This window comes from Eschrichtius robustus, chromosome 5, assembly GCF_028021215.1.
Source record: "Eschrichtius robustus isolate mEscRob2 chromosome 5, mEscRob2.pri, whole genome shotgun sequence".
In the NCBI taxonomy this organism is placed as follows: Eukaryota; Metazoa; Chordata; class Mammalia; order Artiodactyla; family Eschrichtiidae; genus Eschrichtius; species Eschrichtius robustus.
Window position 1 is genome coordinate 123,495,397 of NC_090828.1, and position 22,623 is coordinate 123,518,019.

General features: G+C 44.9%; 1 protein-coding gene across 1 annotated transcript in view; it reads left to right on the forward strand.

Moving 5' to 3' along the window:
- Positions 1 to 22,623, forward strand: part of TMEM163 (transmembrane protein 163) — a 260,800-nt gene that overhangs the window by 155,637 nt on the left and 82,540 nt on the right. The window contains exons 3-4 of the mRNA XM_068544002.1: positions 12,101 to 12,144; positions 13,577 to 13,668. Coding sequence (XP_068400103.1) covers positions 12,101 to 12,144; positions 13,577 to 13,668 — 136 coding nt within the window. The remainder of the gene's footprint in view (positions 1 to 12,100; positions 12,145 to 13,576; positions 13,669 to 22,623) is intronic.

The window sequence follows — 22,623 nt, forward strand, 5'->3', positions numbered from 1 at the left end:
TTTGCCCATTTTCCTATTGAGTTTTCTCTTTCTTATTGATTTGTAAGAATTCACATATTTTGGATAGAAGTCTGCTAGTAGTTATAAGTATTGCAGATATCTTCTCCTGCTCTGTGGCTTGCTGTTTTGCTCCTTTAATGAGGTCTTTTAATGTAGTTTAATTTACTGATCTTTCCCTTTATGATGAGTATATTTAAGTCCTGTTTAAGAAATCTTTTACTTCCCATAAGATTATGAAAATATTCTCCCATATTATATTTCACATATCTCCTGTGTTGTCATTTACTTAGCATATTTATATCTACAGCTCATCTACAATTGTGTTTTGTGTATGGTGTAAGGTAGGGTCAGCGGCCCAGCACCATTTATTGAAAAGGTGTTTTTTACCCCCAGTGTACTTCAGGGGTATCTTTGTTGTAAATCAAGTGACCATATATGTGTGGTTCTTTTTTTGTTTTGTGGTCTTTCTGTTTACCCTTGTGTCAGTACTATTCTATCTTAATTATTATAGCTTTGAAATAAATCTCGATATCTGGTAGTGACTATCTTCCAGTTTTTGTGTTGTTCAGGACTGCCTTGCCTATTTTGACTCTTCACTTTCTACTTAAACTTTAGAATCATCTGATCAATTCTCTCACAAAAAACCTGCTAGAATTTTGATTGCCAGTTGTGAGTCTTCTAATCCATGAACATGGTACATCCTTCCATATGTTTAGTCTTCTTTAATTTCGCTCAACAGTGTTTTATTATTTTTCTGGGTAGGGCTCTTACACATTTTTCATTAGTTTTTCCCCTAGGTATTTGATTTTTATGCTGATGAAAATAGTATCTTTAAAAAAATTGCATCTTCTTACTGTCTGTGGCTAGTATAGAAATAACCAGTAATTGTGTGTTAACTTAATGTCTGGTGGCCTTGCTGAATTAATATCTTAATTCTCCCTGGTTCCCTGGTTCTGTCTGCCAGTTTGCCATCCTCCTTGTTCTAATAATTGGGGCTGTATGGAGAGCCGGGGCATGAAGGGAGTGTCATGCAGCTTTAACTTGAGTACCTTTTCTCTGGATGGTTTACATTCAGACTCAGTTATCTACCTTGGGGAGCATCTTCCTGCCCTGTGAGCATGGCTGAGGGTGAAACCTCTGCCCCTCTCCTTGAAGATGCCACTGGTTTCCCAACTGCCTGAGTTTTGTACCAGTGGCTGTCTGAGCAACCACTCCTTTGGTTTCACCTTCCTTGCTTTCTAGTGTGTGGAGTGTGGGGAAGGGGGAAAGGGTTCAGGAGTGGATGCTTCAGCTCACTCCCAAACTTGGAAAACTCACAATTCGATGGTACGGTCATCAAGAGCCCAAACAATGACCCCCTTACAGGCAACAGCAAGATTGAAGTATGTTATCAGCTCTCAGCATATTCCTTCTGTATAATGTAAACTTTAATGTATTTGGTAGATATTCTTTAAATTGGGGGTTTGAGGTTGGCCACTTCCTACTTTCTTTGATCATTATATTCTTTCTCTAGTTTTCCATGCTTCTTGTTGCTTTGGTGGGTTTTATAGAGAATGGTAGGGAGGGAGGGGAGAAAAGGCCTTTATTCTACCATGTTTAACTTTTATTCTTTGAGTGATAATGTTAATGGTTTTCTAATGACTTTGATTCAGCTCAAGTGAATAAATAATTATTCAGCACCATCTCTTTAAGCCAAGCCTTTGAAGTTTTATTCAGTGTATTCCTCTTCCCCAACAATATATTCTGTTTTTTAAAAAGTTACTTTAGCAACTCTTTAAACCAAAGGAGTCCAATGTGTGGTATGTGTCAGCAGTGCCAGACTAAGGGGCATCTTAGTCATCTGACAAGGTTTGACCTTGGGTGGCAACATCGACACCATCACGAGCTCTAGTTGCCCATGGCATTAGCTTTTGATTCCGGTATGAATTAATGATTGCATGTTAAGTAAAAAGCTGACATTATTATAAGGTTTAGAGATTTCTCAAGAATTTATTGCTCAATAAGCATTTATTAAACATCAACTCTGGGCTGGTGCTTTCACAGGCCTTGGAGATAGAGAGTTGAATACGATGTAATCAGCCTGATTTCAGGTCTTCATAGGCTAGTTGGAGAAGACACAAGGATCATTTCTGTGTGGTGAAAGGTGAGGGCAGCAGGGACAGGGGCTTTGGGTGCCAGAGGACAGATGCTGAGCCAACTTGGAAATAATGGCCTGAGAATGAGCATTCAAGCTTCAAATTCCCAGCAACCACACTCAGAACAGAAGGCTAGAGATGACAAACTGTGAGGTTCTGTTTTATAAAATTCCCCCATCTCTGATTTCTGTTCAGTGAATGCTTTATTTATGAGGCAAAAGTAGCAGCGTTCTATGATTAAGGGATAGTTAATAAGGCTTTTAGAGGAGGGCATCAAATCGCAGAGCAAGTCATGCCTGTATCCCCAGCTCATCACATCGTAGTGTGGCACATAGTAGATGCTCAATAAGCATTTGTTTATTGAATGAAAGAATGATTGGGGGAGCTCAGGCTCCTCGTGTTCGTCTGGAGAGGGTTGCAGGACAGCGCCGAGTGTCATCTGAGGACCCCTGGCCAAGCCACCTACAGGCAATAGAGCTGTGCTCACAGTAACCAGAGCACAGGGAGGAATAAAATTATATGTAAGGCAGTTGATGTTCAGCAAGAACCTTTCTCCTCCCCTTAGTTCTGGCGAGTGAGGTCTTTGGAATGATTGTAAGAACAAGTGAGGGTGGATCGTTTACTCCACTGATGACAGTCCGTAAAGGGTCATCAAAGTTGGGTAACCGTGCTTCCAGCAGCTCTTCCACCTCTTTATTCCCTTTTTGTAGAAGAAGCAAAGTGAAAGTGTGCTGTGTTGCTGAAGAAACTCTGGCATGAAAAGCTGGGCTCTTGGCTTTTCATCCCTGAACTGGTGCCTCCTGTGCCTTGGGACCCTTGAGAGCCTCTCGAAATCCCGTCTTTCCCTGTAAAGTGGCAATTGTCCCGTTCATGTTCCAGGAACGCTGATTTCCCGCTCTGGAGTGGGGGTGGGTGCATTTCATATTACACTCACTGAAGCAGAGCAAACGAACGTCTGGTGTGTGTTGGAAGGAGTGAGGTGCCCTGGTCCAAGGTGGAGACTCTCCCTGGGTTGTTCTCATTCTGACTTTCTTTTTCCATGTACTATTTATTCTGTGCTGGCTCTTGGCTTTCTGGGTTCAAGGCCGTTCTGGCTCTTCCCATAGTCCCAGGTCTTTGTCATTTGCAGATGCTCCAAGTTCTCTTTAAAACAATGGGCCTTACAGAGGCTGCTTTCTTTTTGATGCCTTGCAGAGTGCTGGCTGCCACTCCCGTTTGCTCAGGGAATGGCTGCCTGGTCACGCATCTGGGCCTCTCGGTGCATGTTGAACCCCAGTCCTGTCTGCTTTCTCCCCAAAGAGTTTGTTCACTGCAGGTTGAAGCTAAGCAGTAGGCGTCGTTTCACTCAGTCAATCAATCAATCAATCAATCAATCAATCAATCAGTCAATCAAGCTGAGGGCTTTTGTGTGTTCAGGCATTGATTTAGGCATATGAGAGACACTGAGGAACAAAACAGAAAAGCCTATGGCCTTTGTAGTGCTTACATTCTAATGTGTGAAGTGGGGCAAATGGTATACAATGTTCATAGATAAGTGGGATGCTGTGGTAGAAGATGTATGTGGTCTGGATAAAGGAACCCTAGAGCATGGTAAGGGGAAGGTTGCAGTATTAAGTAGGGTTGCCAGGACAGGCCTACGAGGTGAGTTTTGAACAGAGACCTGAAGGCAATGAGGGAGTGAGCCAGTCTGATTCTGTGGTAAGAATGCTCCAGGCGGAAGAATGAGATAGAACCCAGACTAGCAGGAGCATGCCTGGCTGAGGGGAGGTCAGTGAACAGGTGCGGCTGTAATGGAGGAGGTCAGTGCGTGGGGCCTCCTCCATCATAAGGACCTGGGCCTTTCGTGGGAGTGGGACAGCTAGAACCACTCTGGCTGCATGTTGAGAAAGCAGGGGGACGGTTGGGAGGATGTGGGGAGTTCAGGCGAGACACCTTGGGAATTGCTTCCTGTTATAAACCTGAATGCAAATTCATCTTTCATTGCAAAGCTCCTCAGGTCACCATCAAATGATGCTCCCCGCCCCATTGCAGTAGCTCAAGGACAATATTTTCGAACCTCTTCATGACTGTCCTTGCTGTGGGTCACACAGGTTATTGTGGGTGTGGGGTGGTGGAAGGGACTTTGTGGCCACTTTTTGTACATGACCTGCCTCTTGGTCATGTGAAACAAAGAGAAACCTTCATAATCATCCCTGAGGTCTTGGCAAGAGCTTCCCTGTCTGCAGACAGGCAGAGCTCTGGAGGGTGGGTGGGCAGTGCCCATAGCCTGGCTGGGCTAATGACTGCTTCTCGGGTTCTAGGGAAGATGAATCTTTCAAAGAATGGTGTTGGCTTTGAGAACTGACCCACCCACCGTACAGCTTTCTGTAATTTGCTGAGAGCCAGGCCTGACAGTGGAAACGTTGGAGGCTACTGTTCATGCAGTAAAATGAATATTTAGCAGGGATTTTGCTGGGAGCTGCAGACACAGAGGTGAAACTACTGTCCTTTCCCTTAAGCTGCTCAGGGCTATACCCTCAAGCCTGCTGGGTCAGCTGGATACCCAGAGGGGCCGGGCGGGTGAGCGAGGCCAGCTGGGTCCAATGCCGCAGGAAAGGCAACTGGCCAAGAACACGCTCCGCCCAAACACAGCGCTGCACCGCTGACAGGGACTGCCCAGCACCGGCAGATCTCAGGTTTTCCTGACTTAAAAATGTTGGTAGCCAGTTCTGATGCTTGAATAATACTGTATAGGTCAAGCAGAAACTTCTGAATTACATCCTCAGGTGCACTTTTGCAAATTATGGTCTAGAGAGACCACGATATTGGGCTGGCCAAAAAGTTCGTTCGGGGTTTTCCGTACCATCTTACAATACAAAGTCGTCACTGTGCTGCCGCTGACGACGAGTAGTTGAACGGGCTAAGCAGTTCTGTTGATTTATTTTTCTAACTGCTTTACCCTCTTCCTTCAGTGATGACTGAATTCAGCATCCTATCACTCATTTTTTGGTACGTTATATTCTTGTTTGAGTGGGAGGGAGCGTCTGGAAGCTGTTGGAGGTTCTCTTGAAGTGGGTCAGAACATCAGTCTATTAATTTTGACTCCTGCTGCTGCCTGGGTTGCAGCCAGCATGATGAATGAAGGTGGATGATGGAAGGATGGGTTCGCAAATCGCGGTAGCTCCGTAGCTGTGGGTGAGGTGGTTGCTAGGCATCTGGGGGACAGAGGTGGTCTAATTAAAGTGGGATTGATTTATTAACGGAGCTTTACTGAGCACATAATTTAGCAACTGGGAGGTGTTATGGGACCTGGGGTATTGCTAAAGAGTGCTAAGGCTCAAGACAATTATTGCCTGACTTCGGTGAGAATGACAGATGGGTCCTCACTGTTGGATAAATTTCGCCTGCAGCTGAAATGGCATTCTTTATTTCATCCTTGAGGGGCTCTCGGCCTTGACCCTCAGTTGCCTCGCTGGCTCTCTCACCTCCCTGTGCATTTCCAGGACCTCCCTGTGCATTTCCAGGGCACTTTGTCTGCACCTCTGCAAGCCTGCTGCTTACTCAGCTGCGGGATTTGCATGTGGCTTTGCCCGAACAATGGGTTGCCTGGGCCCGCTCCATTTTCCAGCTGTCCTTCTGTTTGAATTGGAGTTTCCAGCTGAAGTGATTTCTGGCCCGAGTGGGACTTAAAGAAGTTCTGGTCTTCAACCAGACCTGTATAAATATTTACTTAGGACTTCTGTTGTATGTGTGCTTCCGGGAGTGTAGCTGTTATTATCCCCTTGACATGTCAGTGAAAGTGGAGTGTAGGACACGCAAAAACCGCGGAGGCTGGAGGTCCCTTAGACGGGAAGTGACATTTTGCTTGTGTCCCTGGCCTGTCTGCCTGCACCATGCTTCTGAGCACTCTTTGGGGGCATTTGCAAGCTGCTCCTGTAGGTGATTTGGCCTCGGGAGATGGATTTCAGAAATGGAGACATAATAAAGATGTGTATGGTAGTACGCGTTCCTCGTAGCCAGAAGCATTCGTGCGCTCACAATGCCGCCTGCTCTCGGATGTGCGTCATAAATCTGATTTCTGCTGTGCTGATTTACATCTTTGACTACGTTGTTACAAGTCGGATAATTTTTCCCCCAAATAAAATGGATTTCTTTTTCTAACTTGAATGGTCATATATGATGGTTGTGGAAAACGTAGGAAATACGAAAAAGGAGAAAGGAAAGAAATCCACTCAAACAGCCCTCAAATATTCCAACCCACCAAAGATTAACCACTGTTATCATTTGAGGGATTTTTAAAAAGTTGTTTTCAATGCATTTTTAAAGTGTAGTTGTGCCGTATCACATATATCGTCTTGTCTCTTGCCCTTTTCTACCTAATTTTTTTGCTCAAACAGTAAGGAAATCTATTATCTCACGTCACTTCCCTCTTACTCCCTTTTGTCTTGGACAGAATGGCCTCATAGGTGCCAGGTGTCCCACCTCAGGGCCTTTGCAACTGACTCCTCCCATTATCTGGAAGTTTCTTCCTCCAGATGATTGCACTGCTCACTTCCTCACCTCCTCCAGACCTTTGCTCAAGTCTCACCTTCTCAGTGAAGCATCTTCTGACCTCTCCATTCAGTTTGCACCTGTACCAGGCAGAACCCCTCCTGACCTAGACCCATCCTTTCCCGTGGCACCCGGTCCTGGTGGCACCAAATGCACCAGCTGTTTATCGTCAATACCATTATTCTATCTAGTTTGCTAATATCAGCGTTAGCCAACAGCTCTCTTGGTAAACATTTTTGAACAGCTACGTATAGCTTATTCTTTAAATGGACCGTTCTTTAATCACTACCCTACTGCTGGATATTTAAATTGCAACCAGTTTTATATAATTGCTATTATAAATCATGCAAACCTACTGTGAAGCTTTTGTGTAGAAGGTGTTTGTCCATTTCTTAGGCATTAAAAGAGATTCTTGGAAAAGGGATGACTGGCTCGAGGTGTATTAAGACTCATTTGGCTGCCAGTGATACAAACTCAACTCAGACTGGCAGAAAAATTATTGGAAGTTATTGACCAATGTATTGATATTTGAAAAATATAGGGGTAGACTTCAGGTAGGGCTGATTCCAGAGGTTCAGTCCTTGTCACCAGGGGTTTGATTTGTGTCTGTCTTAATGACTGCTTTCCTCCACATTGGCTTCATCCTAAGGCAGCCTCCCCTCATTTAGGGCAGAATTGCTACTGGCAGCTCCTGTTTTCTTGCTGCCGGCTCTACTGTCCCCTCTTAGAAAGACATCCTCTTCCCAATATTTTCAGCAGAAACTCAGGACTGGTCGTCACTGGCTCAAATTGAATTGTGCCATCTCTGAATCATTAACTTTGGCCTCGGGACAGGGATAGGCTAGAGTGGGGGTCCCAATGCCGTCCCACTCAAACCCCATAGTCTGGGGGTAGGGGATATACTGTTTCCCAGAGGAGACTCAGGGCCCTTCTACCCGAATGGGGAATGGTTGCTGGGCAGGCCCCAAACTATAGATCTTCATTTGACTTAGGAACACCTTAAGAACTCTGTGTCTTAGTATATAAAAAACAAGACACAAGACAGCAGGGAAAGTGCGAGGAGCCCAGTTGCTAAGCGTGCATTTTTGGGTGTGCTAGGCCAGCCTAATCAGATGGCAGCCTACTTCCACTCTGAACACGGGGTCGGGGTCGGGGTCGGGGTGAGAGAATGAGAGGAGGGAAGCCAAGGCCTCAGCCCCCTGGGGAATGAGACTCACTGGCCTGTAGGCTGTACCACCTCCTTGAGTGCGTGGTTCAGTGATGAGTGTTAGAGACAAGTTCTGAATGTGAGGAGCAGAAACATTCCTGAAAATGTCCCTGATTTTCCCACTGCTACCAGTGGTATCCAGATGAACCTGTAGGCTGCTGATGGTTGGGCGTGTAGCTGAAATTCGGCCTCTGTACACCGGTCCCAAATTGAATCTCAGAGGCAGAGTTTTGGGTAAAGTAGAAAAGAATAGCTTGGGCCACAGCAGGCTAATGCCCTCAAAACTATGTGTCCCCACTTGGAGGGGGCAGTGAGGAGTTTTATAGTAATGGTTGAAAGAGGAGGGCGTGGTCAGCTCGTGAGCGTTCTTCTGATTGGTTGGAGGTGAGGTAATCGGGAGTCAGCATCATCAACCTTTTGCTTCCAACCGGTCTGGGGTCTGCGTGCTTGGGGGCCGCATACAGTTAACTTCTCCCACCTGCTGGGGGTTTCAGTATCTGCAAAACAGCTCAAAGATATTGTTCTGTGTATCCCTTGAGGGGGAGCCAGGACCCTGCCCCAAGGCTGCACTATTGTTTCTTTTTAAAATTTTTTATTGAAGTAGAGTTGATTTATAATGTTGTGTTAATTTCTGCTGTACAGCAAAGTGACTCAGTTATACATATATATATAGACATTCTTTTTTTAATATTCTTTTCCAAGATGGTTTATCCTAGGAGACTGGATATAGTTCCCCGTGCTAGACAGTAGGACCTTGTTGTTTATCCATCCTAAATGTAATAGCTTGCATCTCCCAGCCCCAAAGTCCCCATAGTGGGAGTTTGCGCTATTGTTTCTGGGCTGTTCCTCCCTTGTCTCCGCCTCTCCTCCCTTTCCTGATTAGCACTGTTTGAACCTGCCCTTTGGAACTCAGGGAAGGTCATGGAGGCTGAATGAAGCCTGTTTCCTGCAAACAAGAAATGGGGGACACAGAAAGGCTTTTGTGCCCAGGAGCCCTGCAGGGCCCTGCTGGGTTTCAGGTGCTCCATCTAGGAGCAGCTGTGGTGTGTGTTAAACAGCCTCACACTGCGTGCTGAGGGCCACAGAGATTTCATTATCTTCAGCTGGGCCTCTGCCTTGACCCAGAGCAGCCTTCCTAGGAGACCTCCACCCTTGCAATGGGATTGGACCTTGCCAGCTTGCAGCATACTGGTCTGAGGTTGAAATGGCCCTTTCTTCTCTGGTGTCCAGTGTTGAATCTAGCACCTGCCTTAAAGGCACCGCTGGACTTTTGTTGGACCTTTGCTGGTTTCCCAGCTCCCCTCAGCCAAGTACGTGTGGGCTCCAGGGGCACCTGCCCTGTAATCTCTGCCTTGGCGGGTCATCTTGGCCCAGGATCTCTTCAAGTGGAACTCATTCTTAGCACGAGGGAAGTTGGAAACGCCCTCATGGAAACCCCACAGTTGGCTCTCTTTCTGTGGGAGTATTGGCTGTCTAAACCAATCCGACCCTTTCCTTTGAGTCCCTTCTTATCCCAGAATTAGGATGTATCATGTTAAGTTAGGGCCAAGGAAAATACAGTCATCTACTCTTCAGAAATTCCTAAACGTTGGGCTGACCTCTTCCATTTGGGTGCCTTGCTAATGACTATTTGCTGTTCTGTCTTCGCGAGAGCTGGGGAGTTGCTCCCAAGGGGAAGCTGCCACAGCTGTGCCCAAGTGGAGGGCCCTTCAGTGCTCCCTCGATTCCCCATGCAATATTCAGCCTTTCCCCCTTTCCATCGCATCAAGGAAATTAGATGGAGCCAATTTAGAAGTAAATGAGACATGGGAGTGCCTCCCTTCTCTTCAGGACTCTAGGTGAGCCTGGAGCCCTCCTGCTGCAGTTTTCCTTGGTGTGTGTGGGATAGAACAATATGAAGACTCCACTTGTGCTCTCAGGTGTTCATCCACTGGGCAGGCTCAAGTCGCACAAGCAGAACTTTCCAGTATAGTTCTGAGAGTACGTGCAATCTGTAGCCCGCTCTACAAATGCCTGGTATTACCGCATAACTTGATTAAAACGTTTTACAGAGATGGTTTACTGCTTGGAAAGCAGGAGGTCTTCTGTGAAGGCTAGTGGAGGGCTTTTCCAGCTGTGTGGTCCATTCCATGCTGCCCTGTCCAGACAGCGCAGGCGGAGACGGAGAGGGGGATCCCGCCCGGGCAGCTCTTCATCTGAGGTATATATTGAGCAAGATGCTAGTAAGAGTTAATAAGGTTTCCATTACTGGTAAAGAAGTCACCCACAAAAAGCACACAACTAAGATATCCTAAAAACAGACTGTAAAGGAAACAAGCCAGATACTCATTTCCATTCATTTCTATGAAATTTTATTAAGCTTCATTCACAGTTACTGAGCGCTTACTGCGAGCCAGGATCAGTGTCTTACAGGGCAGTTCAGACCTGGCGAGGGGTCTGCTGCCTTTTTTTTTTTTTTTTTTTTTGCACATGCCACCCTGGCCGGGAGTTGAGTTCTTTGGGAAGGTCCAGTGCCCCTTTGCACCATCACACCCACGTTGCCCTTGAAAGCTGCAGTCGGTCACTGCACACGGCTGGCTTTGCCCTTCTCCCCGTGCCAGTAAGAGTGACAGCAGGGGTGACAGGAGCAGCTCGTGTCACAAACACAGGAGGCCAGCAGTGTAATGGCTTGCACGCACCTCACATAGCCCGAGGACCTGAATGTGGCTGAGTCTCTGGAAAGGCTGGGAACCTTCGAGAAGCTAGCGGTTCTCTCTTGCCCCAGGGCTGTGCTTACCCCTGTAAGAGCTTGTCTCTGCTCCTCGGTCTGTGTAGCAAACAGTGTGGCCAGCCCTAGCTCTGGTGTTTCAATTCCAACAGCATGAGTTGACCGGCTAGACTCTCTCTCTGTCTCAATTCTTTATTTTTTTTTTTTAAGTTTGAAACTTTATTAGAACACTTGCCAATCTTGTGTTGCAATTATCTATAAAAATCAAGCCAGTAGTTGGTTGCTTATAACATTCAAAAATCCATCAAACTGTTGCCAGGCAAAGAAGATAGGTACATTGACATAGTAGATTAGTTCTACCAGGAACTTGGTCAGAATTGGGAGAAATAAGTTCTAGTATAGTTATCAGCTACATCCTTTAGAGCAATAAAATCCATTCTATTTCTGCTACACAGAGGAATTCTTAATTCATAGAAAATGAGATATGCTTGGGTCGCACTGGGTCAGATGACCCCCTCCTGGCTGCGGGCAGGGGTACAAAGCACAATATGGCCGCCCGGGGTCCATATGGATAAGACAGAGAGCAGCTCCCAGAGAAGGGACATGTGCTGAGTTGAGTGGGAGTCCAAAGGGGTATTGACCTCCATGCCCTGCATCCATGCCTCCCTTACTCCTTGAGGGAGTGCTTGTAACATCTGTGCCCAGAACAATCCACTTCAAAGCCTTGCTGACCCCCTGGGTTGGGTTTCATTCTTTATTAGTGAGTGGACATATGCTTGTTTCATATGGCTTTTGCATGGAGACCTGCCTTATTAAGTCAAGTTGAGAACTGTCTTTGAAGCTGGACATTGCTTTGGCACAGAACAGATCACAGAATTAGACAAAAGTGCTACCCAATCAACGTGCCCCCCAAAAGGTCGACTGATTTTTGAATATGGATGAAATGTGTTTTAATTATAACTGTAACACCTACTTTTGTAGACATCTCTTGTTTAAGATAATTTGTTCTTTCTTTTTCTAGACAGTTTTCATGAGGTCCACACTGGATTTTAAGCTCTGGTGGGCAAGAGGTTTTTTTCCAACCATTCCAGCAATGGTGTGTGCATGTAGTTACCACCACTAATTACCTTATTATGGGAACAGTTTGGATGGTTACAGTTTCACTTTCAAAGTTTAATATGGTTCCCAGCTCTCTATTCCCAGTTGTTAAATTCTCAGGGCCTCAGCTGTCATTTGATTGACAACTGCTTGAGCATTTTCATTCTGAAGCTGGCCCTTTGCTGTTTCAGGGCACACTGGGAAGAGAGGGTGTTGCAGGTGAAGTCTGGACACTTTTCACATCGCTCTTGAATTTTTAAAATTCTCTGATTTGACAAGTACAGTTAATTTTTAATTTCCTTCTCTTAGAACTTTTCCATTGATGTGTAAAAGGCCATATCAAATATATGAATAGTCTCACAAATGAGAGAAAATATCTATGAGGTCTTAAAATGTTCTGAATAATATTTTCTTTCTTTTTAGCTGTCTCCGTTATGAGGTACAGCGCCTCTGCTTTTGGGTTTGCAGTAAGTAACCTGAAATGTACTTTTATGAAGTTTTGCACGTTTCTCCTGAGCCTGCGAATCTCATGCTGGGCTCTTAATTAAGAGGGTGGTTAGCAGATGAGAGAGAGCATGACAACCACGCCTTTTATGGAAGTGGCTTCTACAAACAGTTATAATTTAATAGAAGTAAACTGCAGTGACACTGTCTAATTCTCAACAAGAGATCAGGGCCACCATGTTTTCTGCAACTGGTTGAGAAGGATGTCTTATAGGGTTTTAGCCCTTCCCCCCACTCCCCAAGGTTTTAGATTTGAAAATGGGCACACACTGGAGTGAATGAAGCATTTGCTGGTGTGGGCAGAGGTGTTGGGAGTTAAGATTGGGGCTGCTGGCACTGGGACGTCAGTCTGTAGCCAGACTAGGGTTAACCAGGCTTCCCTGCCTGCTTCCTGATGGGAGTTGGTTAGAGAAAATGGGTCTCAGATGCTGAAAACTTGAGTGAAGTCTTCCCACATCCCTTTAAGAGAGTGCTAGTGCTTGTAATTTTCCAGATGAGAAGTGCGGTGACTCATGCAGAGAAAGCTCCTTGAAACAGCCCTCCTGCATAGCTTCAGGCCTTCCTGTACCTGAGGGTGTGTGTTCCTGTTCCCAAACCTACTTCTTCCCTTTGTTGTGGCAGGAACAGGAACACACACCCTCAGTGTTGTGAGGCTTGCAGATTCTTTTCAGAATCTTTTGAAAAGTGTGGACTGTCTCTCCAGAAAAGTGCCCAAATGCCCCGTACACACACTCACTCCACCCCACCCCCCTGCCCCCCTGCCCACCTCTCTCATACTCCTGTCTCTTTCCCCTCCTCTCTTAACGTTTCCCTCTCTCTCTTATGCATTCACTCGTTCATCTGAACAAAAGCATTAAATTTTGCATCCAATTTCACGGTGTTGGCAGACTTCCCGGAGCCCCTGGGTGACCCCACCCTCTGGACCCCTGGACCCCAGGTATCAATAGAACAGTCCCACTGAGAGCCAGAAACACAGAGTCCTTGGCCTGAATCTTCTGCTTGGGATGGGCAGGAACATGCTGAAATTATCTTGCCTGCCCTGGGGAAATCAGTTTCACGTGTGTCATCACCCCGCCCGCGTCTCCAGAGGGCTGGGAGCCAGAGGCCCCGGGAGCAGAGCCCAGCACACCAGAGTGTGGTTTCTCAGGCCCCAGGAGCGAGGGACCAGGGGGAGCCGTGACCCTGGCACCAGGCAGGCGTGTTGGGTGCCCTGGCTCAGAATTCCCAGGATTCACCTTGAGGATGACGAATGACCAGCATTGTAACGATGTGAAGCCTGTTTGCTCTGAGGTCACTGGCTCAGATGTTCTGAGTCACAGAACGGTTACCTCGTGTCTTCACAGTTGTGCCCTATTAACTCTGGAAAACCACTGATACCGTGTCTCCTTCTCCTAGTTTGATGCCATCCTCGACGTCCTGTCATCTGCGATCGTCCTGTGGCGTTACAGCAACGCGGCCGCTGTACACTCTGCCCATAGGGAATACATGTAAGTGGATTTTTGTCTTCTTGCAGACTGCAGAGCCCTCGCGAATGAGGGGCACGTAATTAGGCTGTCAGCACAGCTCACCCTGTAGCTTTGGTCCCGGTGATGAGAATAAGTTCCCCAAGTTGCCTTTGAGACTGGCTGGTGTGATATCAGCTACACGATAGGCCCCTTCTGGGATGGTCAGAGAGATGGGATGTCCCTTTGTAATTCTCCCCGTTCTATGCACTTGAGTCTGGAGTGAATTTTTGTACGCTCATTTTGTCTGTCCATCCATTCATCTATCCGTGGATCAATCCAAAACTGCACAACTCAGATTGGGGCTTGAACCCCCAGGCCAGGACTCAAACCCAGTCAAACCCCAGTCTGGGACTTGAACCCACTGTCTTTTCATTGAAATCACACACCTGGCCTCAGGACTTACTGAAGCTCAAGTTCTTTATGTCTCGGCACAGAAAGAATTCAGTGAGAGACAAAGCGATAGGTATTTATTTAGAGAGATACACGTTCCACAGACAGAATGTGGTCTGTCTCAAAAGACGAGAGGCCCTGACTTATGGGGTGGTTAGTTTCTATGGGCTGGGTAATTTCATAGACTAAAGAGTGGGAGGATTACTCCAGCTATCTTGGAGAAGCGGCAGGGATTTCCACTAATTGGGCCACCGCCTACTTTTTGATCTTTTACGGTTAGCCTCAGAACCGTCACTGCTCTGGTGGGTGTGTCTCTTAGCGTGCTGATGTATACAGTGAGTGTATAATAAGGCTCAAGGTTTTTGTTGTATCCTCAATGACTGTGTCATTCTTCTAAAGGTTGTGCCCTGTCCCCTTCCCTCCTGTTTCAAATCCATCTACCAATCCACCCGTCCTTCCATCCTCTCTCAATTTGTGTTACTGGAATCTTTGCTCCCTTGAATTTTTATGCTTTTTTTTTTTTTCCCTTTCTTTTTAAGTAAGATGAGTTCTCCGCTGTAATTTACAGAAGACATCTTGAAGGCATTCTAAATTATTCTACTTGTCTTCTGTCCCTCTCTGTATTAGAGGATATTGCTTGCCCCAGTCTCTACATCTTGTGGGTGATGATTTTGTCTTTGAGGTACTTGTGTTTGTGACCATAAAACATGTGTCTTTCCGATTCCATTTTTTTATTCTCTTGGTAATCCCCAGGTTCCAAAGTCAGATTTGTTGGCTTTGAATCTCAGCTCCACAACTTGGCAGCTCTGTGATCATGGGAAGCTATCCTAACTGGCCTATGCCTTGTTTCCTTACCTGGAAAAAAGGGGAAATAACAGTACCTCCTCATAGGATTATTGTGACGATTATGTGAGTGAGATAATCATCACATATACGATGTAATATAATATTATGTTATAAATATTAACTTAGAGCAGTGTTTGGCATGTAGTTCAGTAAGCCTTATATGCCATTGTTATTAATTATAAAGGGGGCTCCCCTGGGACTGAGCCATCACTGGTCATTAGAGCAGCAGCTTTACTCCACCTCTGCAGCGTTTGGACAGTTGAATACAAATGAGTAAATGCCCTGTGCTTTGTTGCGGTGCCCAGACAGAAGGTATTCTTGATGGGGGATGTTGTGTCACACTCAGACATACAAATGTTGAGTGTCAGGGGACTCAGATAGTAATATATCTGAGGTTGCATGTGCCAGATGGAAAGCTTGAAAGATGATGCCAAAACTGATTCGAGAATGAGAGCAAATTTTAGTTTAGTTGTTGGCTTTAGATAGAGCACAAAAGCTTCTTTTAAGTGTTAACTGTGTATTTTAATGTGCATTAGCTCTTGTAACAAATATAATTATAGTATCAGATCTGTGATATCACAGATGATATTCTTTAGGATAAGGTTAATTTTTGAAAAAGTGAGTCAACTTACTGGTTGAAAAATTTAAGAAACAATAGTAGTAAACTGATTTTGTAAAATTTCAAATGATGATATTATAATGGTCGAAGTTGAATTAACACTGGTGTAGCCGAAGGAGCAGCGAATGCATTGCATCTATCCAGGCTGTTGCTGGCTGGTATTTGAGGAATACAGTGAGAACAATCTGGAGAGTGCAGTACAGACATATACTCGACTTTCAAGAGCTGGTCCCTGTGCTATCAGAAGAACACATATTCTTTGGATTTATAGTTGCGCTATCCAATATGGCAGCCACTAGAGGCTATTTTAGCATATTTATGTGGCTGGTCCTGAGAGGTGTTGTAACTGTAAAATACACACCAGATTCCAAAGACATAGTAAGAAAAATAGAGTATAAACGTTTTATTAATAATTTAAAAACAATATTGATTACATGTTTATATAAGAATATTTTGGATGTATTGGGTTACATAAGCTATTACAATTAATTTTACTTGCTTCTGTTTACATTTTTAATATGGCTTTTAGAAATTTAAAATGACATATGGGGCTTCTATTATATTTCTATTGGGCCTTGCCCTCAGAAGAGAAAGCTCTTCCCTCTGCCTTCTCTTATTTTGGAGTTAATAACCCAGAATTTGATTTGCAATTCTAGAAGGAATTGAATTCAGTGTTTCTCAATTTCTCTCTTCTAATTTGCTTTTTTAATCTGATTTTCTTTATGCTAAAATGAATCTCTTACATATTAGTCACAAAGCCACAAATTATTGTGGCTTTTCTATAGTGTTGGGGTCTCTGTGAGCATTTGCCAGGTGGCCTGGAGTTTTTCCAACATTAAGGTTGATGACAAGAAATGTCATTGGTTTCACTGTTTTTAATGATCCCCAAACAAGTACCCTTAAAAAATGTGTATCTTTATTAATACCCATAAGGCAGAAACTCACAGATTTGCTTTGGTAATTCCCAGATGATTGTTCAACATGATGATGCCCATGGATTCATTTGGAGATTCTTAATCTAGGGATTAAAATAACACTCAATCGCCTGTATCGTTGGCTTAGTTTAAAGTTTTAATCTCTGGCTCATCTCGTGTAAATTAAAAATTCATGAAATCACTGCCAGCTGAGAAACTGATGTTTGCATATTAATGAGCATGAATGAATTATGAGGGGCATAGCCAGAGAAGCCGTTGGTTTTCAGTGAGTTGCTGGAGAATAAGATGTGAGAGAATGGGGAAATACCCAACTAGTTCTTAGTTAACTCTTCTAATTTTCCCTCCTCAGCCTTGCTGCCTGATGACAGTGGGTGTGAGGGGTGTTTGATGCTCAGAGGGAGAGAGCATGCCTTCACCACCATCACAGAGCAGAGCTCTAATAAGCTTTGCTTTGTTTCACACTTTTTTATTGTGCTAAAAAACATATCCTATTTACCATCTTAAATATTGTAAGTTTATAGTTCAGTAGTGTTAAGTGTATTCACGTTGCTGTGGGTCGTCAAATTCATAGAGACAGAAGGTGGAACACTTCGGTATTTTTAAACACTGTAAAGACATATTTGACTAGAGGATGGCAATGAGAATTGAACAATTATAAACCTACGCTTCCTCATTTTCCACAGAGCAACTAAACAATAAATACATTTCAAGAAATAGACGACAGAATACCTCATGCAAAATTCCAAAGTCATGTAGTCACTTAGATTAACCAAAACTGTTTGTAAATTAAAAGACAACAGCAAAAGGTCACAAAAAGCCTATTTCTTTCATAGCGTCATGGCTGATTCTTTAAGCAGATAAGCAAAGTACTGTAAAGAATGGTCAAAACTTGGCCTGAACTGTCTTCTGGTAATTATTAATCCCACTATTTGTAGTTTTGTTGTCCAAGGACAAAAGCTCCATGTGACCGATCACCTTCTGCTGTTACTGGAACAGAGCTCCAGGAATTTTTCATCTTGCAAATTGAGACTCTATACTCATTAAACAACTCCCTATTACCCCCCCTTAGCCCTTGGTAGCAACCACTCTACCTTCTGTCTCTATGAATTGGACGACCCTAGGTCCCTCATGTAAATGGAATCATACGGTATTTGCCCTTTTGTGACTGGCTTGTTTCACTTAGCGTAATGTCCTCAAGGTTCATCCATGTCGTAGCATGTGTCAAAATTTCCTTCCTTTTTAAGACTGAGTAATATTCCGTTGTATGTATAGACCACGTTTTGTGATTCCATTCATCTATTGATAGACATTTGGGTTGTTTTCACATCAGCCATTGTGAATAATGGTGCTTTGAATATGGATGTATACACATCTCTCTTCATGACCCTGCTTTCAGTTCTTTTGGAAATACACCCAGCAGTGGGATTGGTGGGTCAGGTGGTAGCTGTTCCTTCCTCCCTTCCTTCCTTCCTTCCTTCCTTCCTTCCTTCCTTCCTTCCTTCCTTCCTTCCTTCCTTCCTTCCTTCCTTCCTCCCTCCCTCCCTCCCTCCCTCCCTCCCTCCCTCCCTCCCTTCCTTCCTTCCTTCCTTCCTTCCTTCCTTCCTTCCTTCCTTCCTCTCTAGTTCCCTGACCAGGGATTGAACCCACCTCCCCTGCAGTGGAAGCGCGGAGCCTTAATCACTGGACGTCCAGGGAAGTCCCAGGATGATTTTTAATGTTTTGAGGACTCTCCATACTTTTCTCCATAGCAGTTGCTTCATTTTGTAATTCCACCAGCTAGTTATCTATTTTGAAAAGCTCCATATTTACATCACCTTCCTGTGGTAGGAAATATATATGTGGGGAAGGTGGACCGTTGAGCTTACATGTGGCAACGGTTTTCAACAGGTGACTGTGTTAGAAGGAGGGGCAAGGGAGTCATTTGTTTGTAAGGGAGGGATTCTAAGATTCACTAGGATATCCAGCTGGGTGAGGGCTGGGAGGACCACAGCAAGGCTAGTGAATAGTCACGTTGGGTTAGAAATCCTGCTTTGGTTGGCAGTTGTTGGTGTGGGGCACTGACTTGACGGTGGTATGCTAAGAACCAGGATTTCACAGGTGGTTCATTTATTGGTGTGGATTTAGGGTGGGAGTGGGTGGCTGAGGTAGGGTGAGGACAAAAAGTCAGGGCCAGCTGTGAGGCCAGGTGTTGGCTGGATGCTCCGTGTGGGATCCAGGGGTGTTTGCAGAAGTCAGGGAGGGGATGAAGGCAGCAAAGCAGGTGCTGTTGTCATCAGTGAACGGGTAGGGGGAGAACCACGGGGAGGGGTCCTGGGTGGTCTAGTCTGAGGGCAACTGGGAGTGTTGGCGGTGAGAGCCAGAGAAGTGGTTTGAAATTCACCAGAAGGAAGACAGGCTTTGAGACTGTGGATGAGAGAGAAACACTGTCTCCACTGCAAAGGTAGGTAAGGCAGCTTCCTTAGGGAACAGCTAGGGTTTTTGGTTTCTTTTAAAAGTTTTATTGGAGCATAGTTGATTTACAATGTTGTGTTAGTTTCAGGTGTACAGCACCGTGATTCAGTCATACATGTACATATATTCATTCTTTTTCAGATTCTCTTCCCATATAGGTTATTACAGAATATTGAGTAGAGTTGCATGTGCTATACAGTAGGTCCTTGTTGGTTCTCTATTTTATAGATAGTAGCGTGTGTGTGTTAATCCCAAGCTCCTAATTGATCCCTCCTCACCTCCCCCCCACCTTTCCCCTTTGGTAACCATAAGCTTGTTTTCTAAATCTGTGAGTCTGTTTCTGTTTTGTAAATAAGTTCATTTGTATCATTTTTAAAAATTAGATTCCACATATGAGTGATAACATATGATATTTGTCTTTCTTTGTCTCAACCTGGTTTTATTAGGGCAAGAGGTGAGGGGAAGAGGCAGAAAAGTCTGGGAATGTGGAGACTGGGAGTAGGATAGGAGTGTTTGGGGGCAAGGGAGCAGGGAGACACGGAGGAGTGTGGTTAGAAGGGTGGGGTGGTGACCGTTGTCCTGGCGATAGTGGATTGCTATGAGACCACACAAAAGAATGAAGCACGCTTTGTACACTTATATTGTGATCTCCGAGGTTCATTAAGTGAGGAAAGCCTGGAGCCAAATCCTATTTAGATTCTTTTCTCTTTTTGGATGCAAACCTCTTTTGTTAAAACCACACACTGTTTGGACATATGAAAAAAAATCTCCGCAAGCATACAAAGGAGACCAGCAGCAGGGTTGCCTCTGGGAGGGGGACTGGGGACAGAGAAAGATGGGAGACACTTTATATCCTTTAGACCAGAGCTGTGCATTGAAGTCTCTGTGATAATGGACATGTTCTCTGTCCAATACGGTAGCTATTAGCCACACGTGGCCCTTGAGCCCTTGACAAGTGGCTAGGATGACCAAGGATCTGGATTTTTAACTTTATTTGATTTTAATTAATTTAAATTTATATAGTCACACGGGTGGCTAGGGGCTACCATATTGGACAAAGCCTCTTGAGCTACTTTGATCATTTTTAATCTATATTTTAAAAAACAGACAAAGTTGTTAATAAATTACAGTCCAGGGGACTTGGAAATGAGAGAAAGGTATCGAGGGGGGAAGGAGATGCTGGAGGCAGAGGGCGTGGGAGAAATTAGTGTAAGAGGAATTTGGCAAGGTCGAAAGACACAGAGAATTTCACGCCTGTCTTAGCTGTTCTCAGCCCCGGGTACCATGTAAGGCCACAGGAAGTACCACAGCCTCCCGCTGCCGTCAGCTGCGGAGGGCCATCAGGATGCTTGCCTCAGAAGGTACAGCTGGGTGCTCACTGGGGGCTTGTGACGTTTTGCATATGATTGCGGCACAGGTGGGTGGCACCCCGAAGGCTCCCCAGTGCCAGGCCAGCTGTCTGTTTGGGCCATCCGTCCTTCAGCTCCCTGAGATGGAGAGGCGGAAGCAGATGGGAGGCTGTGCACCTTTACAGGCTTCTAATTCTGCCACATTGAGGCAAAAACGCAGCCTGGGAGGTTGTTCTCTTGTGCCAGATGTACCTCCAAATGGCATTATGCTCTGCAGCATATCGGAAAGCGAATGTGAGAGGTACAGAGGAATATTCTTAGAGAGATGGGAATCCTTTGTGTGTCTTCTCATGTGAAAAAGGTGGAGCACGCTGGTTCTCACCCAGGCAGGGTATTTGCCCTGTTTCCTTTTCCAATTTGCTTGCCTGAAAACTACCAGTTGACAGGATAGCTTGATAGTTTTTCTTTTTCTTTTTTTTTTTTTAATTTTTGAATTTTATTTAATTTATTTTTTTATACAGCAGTTTCTTATTATCTGTTTTATACATATTAGTGAATACATGTCAATCCCAATCTCCCAGTTCATCCCACCACCACCCCACCGCCCCTGCCACTTTGCCCCCTTGGTGTCCATACATTTGTTCTCTACATCTGTGTCTCTGTTTCTGCCCTGCAAACCGGTTCATCTGTACCATTTTTCTAGGTTCCACATATATGCGTTAATATACCATATTTGTTTTTTTCCTTCTGATAGTCTTTTGATTCCTGGTTTTGGTAGCCCCCTTGCTGGTTTTGAAACCAAGCCAGAAATTGAAAAAGAAAACTGCTGCAGTCAGGAGAGGATGGGTTGGTGATTTGCTTTTGGCGTCTGGTCTAAGTGAACTGCAAAGGCAAAGAGTTATACCAAGAACGTATTAAAATAGTACCGCGTCCCTCCACCCACCTGCCCCCCTTCTCAGGGAGCATTCCATCTACCCTTAAACTGAGGGCTCTGGGAAGGTGAATTGCATTTCCTCCACATTTGTCTAGCGCTCTTAACTTTACAAAGCTCTTGAGTGTGTTTTAGCTCAAGCGCAGACGTTGAACTAGAAGAATAAATAACTTCCGAGATGACCTCCATGCCCGATGAGAGCTAATGCAGAAGGTAGAGCCTTGATAGCAGGACATGAGCTGCTATCCTGAGCTCATCTGCCTGGAATAGTTTAGATTTAGTCTTGCCTGAAGGCAGAAGGGAGTTGCCTTCCACTGTCAGGAAACGAACATATGAAAGCTGCCAGACACAGACATGATATTAATGGGTTGTGGTGCGGTGGGCAGGATGTATTCGAGGAAGGAGGGTAGGCTTGGTCCCTGTTACCAGTTGAATTGTGTCTCACCAAAAGATCTTGAAATTCTAACCCCCTGTGCCGCAGAATGATACCTTATTGGGAAATAGGATCTTTGCAGGTGTCACCAAGTTAGATGAAGTCCTAATCCAGTACGACTGGGGTCTTTGTAAGGAGAGGAGACACACAGAGACAGAGGCACTCAAGGAGAAAATGACCATGTGACAATGGGGGCAGAATTCAGAGTGATGTATGTACAAGCCAAAGAATGCAAGGATTGTTGGTAAATCCCAGCAGCTAGAAGTGACAAGGAAGGCTTCTGCCCTGTAGTTTTCAGAGGCAGTGTGAGCCTGCCAACACCTCGATTTCAGACTTTGAGACCCCAAAACTGTGAGACAATAAATTGCTGTTGTTTTAAGACCCCCAATTTGTGGTGCTTTGTTATAGCAGCACAGGAAACTAATACTGTCCCGGAGAAGAATTCTCTGTCAGACCTGCACTCGCTTGCTCCGTGACCGTCAGTGGTTTATTGGTCTTTTGAAACTTCAGTTTTCTCATGTGTGAAAGTGGGGAGGGCCACTACCAAAGGGCACTGAGGTGAAGATTGAACATGATATTGAATGTAACATCAATATACGCTCCAAAACTGTCAGGCCACTTCTTTTCCATCCCTAGAGTTTTGAAAATGTTTTTTATTAGTCAGTACTGCGATAGTTTCTCATTGTCTGCTCTACTGTTCTATTTTGCTTTCAAGAACGTGGAATAAAAGACTCTGCAAAGAAAAATTGGAAAAACTCAAATACATGCTTTGGCATACGTAGAAAGTTGCTTTTGATCTTGAGACATGGGGTAGTAGTGTAGTGAGGTGATAAAAGATTATTCCTTGACTTCCTGATTTCATCCCATGCCCCTCCTCCATCCCCCATTTTGGATCAAGACAAAGGTTGTAAAAGGTTGGGGCAATTCCTAGTGGCCCAAAGAATACAGTAAAACTCACTTGTTATAGGACCTCCCCGAGCTAA